A 4,246-nucleotide genomic window follows, 5' to 3' on the forward strand; every position below is an offset into this window, starting at 1 on the left:
GGATGTATCGCGTTTGGCATGGATTCTCAACTCGATCCACCTGCAGTTACTAGTATCTCGTCGTATACACAATTTGTATCCGAAGGCTATGTTCTCCAAGACAATACCCATTTGAGTGTAATGTAAAATTGATCGCTTCGGTTGAAAAGGATGTATCGCGTTTGGCATGGATTCTCATAAGTTGAAGTGGTGGTATCTGCTCTTTGGGTCACGATCAACTGACAAAAGTGTGTGGTATATCTTTCAAGGAAAAATGGATTTAATCCTCATGGATCAGGGTATTGAACCCGACGTGAATCGAACACGCAACCTTCTGATCTGGAGTCAGACGCGCTACCATTGCGCCACGGATCCTTATTGCTAGTTTGCCTTAATTAAGCTCCATATGATGCTAATCACACTTCTTCTGGACGTGATATGCATATCCAATTCAGGCACGTGGTTCTTCGAAAATGGTGGATATCCTATGCATATCTAACAGGAGGAAGAAGAAACCTACTTCCTCCGTTTCTAAATATTTGTTTTTTTAAAAATTTCAACAAGTGACTACATACAGAATAAAATGAATGAATCTACACTCTAAAATATGTCTATGTACATACGTATGTGGTAGTCTATTTGAAATGTTAAAAAGATAAATATTTAAAAACGGAGGGAGTACATGAGATGCGCACGCATGCCGCTGAATTAATGAAAGTTGCTATTCTGGCGGTCGATCAGCATGATCTTTCCAAATTGCTGCTGTGATTTTTGATGATTGTTATCATATTACGTGTGACTTTTCTCATGTAATTTTTGAACACGTTCCTAGACAGTCTAATTGCATAGCTCGTGATCTAGGTAATCGGGCTAAGTGCGGGTTGTGTGATGGGTGGATGAAAGAACCCCGACTGTAATTGTTTCACTTCTTGTAACCGATGCTACTGCAATTACCATGCAATAAAGAATTGCTTGATGTTAAAAATAAACTATCGGCCTTACACAAAATTTCAGAATCCGTAATATAAAAGATAATATCGAATGACTTGCAATAAGTCATGGCGAGGAGGAAGAAGGATGTGACATGTCAGCATAAGTTATCAACTGAGATAGCTACGTGTCAGTTCCGGTCAAAAACCACGTCACATCATCATTGAAGTCATTTCACGAGAGGGAGGAGAAAGAAGGATGCAGCATGGCTGGTCTTGGGACCAAAACAAAAATGGACTTTTTTTTTTGCGAGGTAACAAAAATGGACTCCCCTTTAATATCTACGTACTGGAGCATGGTTAGTTCATGCATGCGATGTTGCCTGGTCAAACTTGGCATGCACAACGTAATGAACGTATGTCTCCTCAACTAGACTCGCACATGCATGTCTCCTGTTCCTCCTCAAACTAGTCCACTCTCGCATTTTCTACACTTGCACTGTAGAGATAAGATAACGCAGAGTTCTTGCTACCCGCATGCATGCAGGAAGGCGTTAATGCATGCTGCCCATCCGCCAACCGCTACCGCTTGGAGCCTGCATGTTGAACTAGAGGCTTCTCTGCCTATAAATAAGCTTGCGCTGCATGCATTAGCATCTCACCAGACCAGCTCCGATACAATCTCGTAATACAGTGCTCGACTAAGATTACATAGCGTGGAGAAGAGGGTTCGACCGGCGTCAATGGCGATGTTCAAGGGTTCGCTCCTCGTGTTCGCTCTCCTGCTTGCTGCTGCTTTCCTCGTCGCCTCGGCCGAAGAAACTCGTGCGACACCATACACTACTATCTACTCCAGTTTTGAATCGATTTGAAACAAATTATTATACAGTGTTAATTATGGGTTGATGCAGAGGCCAAGGAGGAGCCGACGGCCGACGTGCAGGACTACTACCGTGGCGGCGGCGGCTACCCGGGCCGTGGTTATCCTGGGCGCGGAGGAGGGTACTACCCGTACCCTGGCCGCGGAAGAGGCGGGTACCCAGGCCGCGGCGGCGGCGGGTACTGCCGGTGGGGCTGCTGCGGCCGCGGGTACTACGGCGGCTGCCGGTGCTGCTCGCGCGCCGACGAGGTCCCGGAGCCCATGTACCGCGCTGAGGCGGAGGTGCACCACTGAGCCGAGCATGCATCCACCGGATGCAGCGTGTACGCCTGCACGTGCCTAGTTAATCTGCTTATACTGTGTGTTCTTGAGGAACGCACCTAGCCCTGTGTTCTTGCAAGCTACGTATGTGTTGATGTGTGTGCTTGTTCGTAAGACGTACTGGTCAGTGTACGGATGTATTGTTACTGCACCCGTGTTGTGTTTATGGAATAAAAAGACAGGCGAATTTGCTCTTCTACGCTGGGCTTTATTAATCAATTCATCCACCAGCTGATACTCATAAATAGTGCCTTATTTCTGGAATTGCGAGGAGGGAAAATATAAATCAGCTGCCAAATAAGAGTCGTCCTCCGTGCTGTATGCTAGTGCCTGTGCGTGTGCGCGCTCGTGTGTGCGTGCGGTTTAGTTTCAACGTCTCTGCTGATGGAGAGGGTGAACGTGCTTGAACGAAGGTTGTATATAAACCAATGCATATTGAAATACCAAAAGATGAGTTATACTTCAGGCTAGCCTCATACGCCCAGAAGGAAATATTACAGATTTATGCAGAGGCAAGATAAGTCAACATTTCAATCGTTTTGTTCCATAATTTGGTTGTGAAATTTCTTGAATTGACACGTCATGATGTTCATGTTATTTTGTATTAGGCTTTATTGAGCCTGAGCTGCTGAGCATGTTAGTATAAGGTTTTCAAGCTTTCATTCGTAGTTAAATCGAAGTATTGACATTAAAACCATGGCAAGGAGACACATAGGAAATCGATAAATGCAAACGGAGCCAGCTTACATGGAGCCTGGTAAAAACATTAGAGAAAAACAGTATTTTGAAACCTCAAAAAAGGAAACAATTATACATGTACATATAGATGTGTAGTAGTATGAGCGTGCAAACTTCTATCAGTACTAGCAAAATGGCCCGTGCGTTGTAACAGGAGATTTTTTTTCATAATCTTCAATGGCCATGACCACATTTTGCTGCATCACCAAGATACTACTTCTTATTTTCCTGAAATCGTGATTTTTTTTCAAAACTATGAACACTTTTTAAACTTATGAACATATCAGAAATCGTGAACATTTTTCAAATTCATGAACATTTTTAAAATTCGTGAACATTTTTCTAAAATAATGAACATTTTTTGAATTTACTATTTGCAAACATTTTTTTGAATAGGCAAACATTTCAAGAATCCATGAACATTTTTTAAAATTCACAAACAATTTTTAATTTAATAAACATTTTTGAAATACATGATTATTTTTTGAATCAGCGACCATTTTATGAATCAATAAACTATTTTGTAATTCATAATTGTTTTCTGAATTTTTAGGATACTTTTCAATTCATGAACATTTTTAATACATGAAATTTTTTTGATTTCCTGAACATTTGTTTTCAAAATCGTGAACATTTTTTAAAAATCACAAACATTTTCAAAATGCACAAACATTTATGAATTACTAAAAATTATTTCAAAATTCTCATTTTTTATTTTCGTATCTTTTTTGAAGTCCCAAATTATTTAAATTAGAAAAAACGAAGAAGGAAAAGGAAAAGGAAATTCTAAAAACAGTCTTCCCAGACATGGACCAGCTCAAACTGGCGCGCCCTGTCTTCCCCCAGCGTGCAAAGCGCAGTATAATATGTTTCTACTGCATGGCCCGGCTCAGGCGGGGATTTTCTTGTGTGAAACTTTTTTTATCACTTATAAATGGCATCGATGGGTAGTATCTTGCAACTTTGAGGGAAATTTTGATGATTTACAGCCCGAAGCAATTGCCCCTTTATAATTATTACACACACACACCTTAATTGATATTGCTATCAATTATTCTGGCATGGAGGACCACCCCGAATATTGATAGAAATCCCGATATGAGCGATTTTGAATATTGATAATGTATTATCAATTATATGGGCATGGAAGACCCCTCTAAAATAAAAATAAAAATAAAAATATTGTTGAAATAGTAAAACAACTTCGGCATATATGTACGCATGCACCGGCATAAGGATTCTTGAAGGCAGAAGAAGCTATTTATTTGAAGGCTAATTGTATGAAGATTTGCATGGCTGAAGATTGAAGATGACACGCAGAGGCCAGACAATTATTCACTGAGAGACAATGCCATGTGAAAAAACAATGACTTGAAAGATTCCTAAAGATTAAATCTTG

General features: G+C 40.6%; 1 protein-coding gene and 1 non-coding gene across 2 annotated transcripts; one reads left to right on the forward strand and one right to left on the reverse strand.

Moving 5' to 3' along the window:
• Window positions 1-282: 282 nt before the first annotated feature.
• On the reverse strand, window positions 283-354 carry TRNAW-CCA. The gene has a single exon. It is a non-coding gene; the product is annotated as a tRNA-Trp (tRNA).
• Window positions 355-1,578: 1,224 nt separating this feature from the next.
• LOC119319631 (glycine-rich cell wall structural protein-like) lies at window positions 1,579-2,306 on the forward strand. The gene is made up of 2 exons (XM_037594081.1): window positions 1,579-1,733; window positions 1,820-2,306. Exons 1-2 carry the CDS (start codon window positions 1,652-1,654, stop codon window positions 2,080-2,082), a joined length of 345 nt encoding a protein of 114 aa, XP_037449978.1. The 5' UTR covers window positions 1,579-1,651; the 3' UTR covers window positions 2,083-2,306.
• Window positions 2,307-4,246: the final 1,940 nt, after the last annotated feature.

This window comes from Triticum dicoccoides, chromosome 6A (genome assembly GCF_002162155.2).
Source record: "Triticum dicoccoides isolate Atlit2015 ecotype Zavitan chromosome 6A, WEW_v2.0, whole genome shotgun sequence".
Taxonomy (NCBI): Eukaryota; Viridiplantae; Streptophyta; class Magnoliopsida; order Poales; family Poaceae; genus Triticum; species Triticum dicoccoides.

Excerpts from the sequence above, each read along its gene's own strand:
- LOC119319631 (XM_037594081.1), top strand. The coding sequence starts at position 1,652 with ATGGCGATGTTCAAGGGTTCGCTCCTCGTGTTCGCTCTCCTGCTTGCT. Across the intron at positions 1,734-1,819 it reads CGCCTCGGCCGAAGAAACTC|AGGCCAAGGAGGAGCCGACG; the intron begins GTGCGACACCAT and ends GGGTTGATGCAG.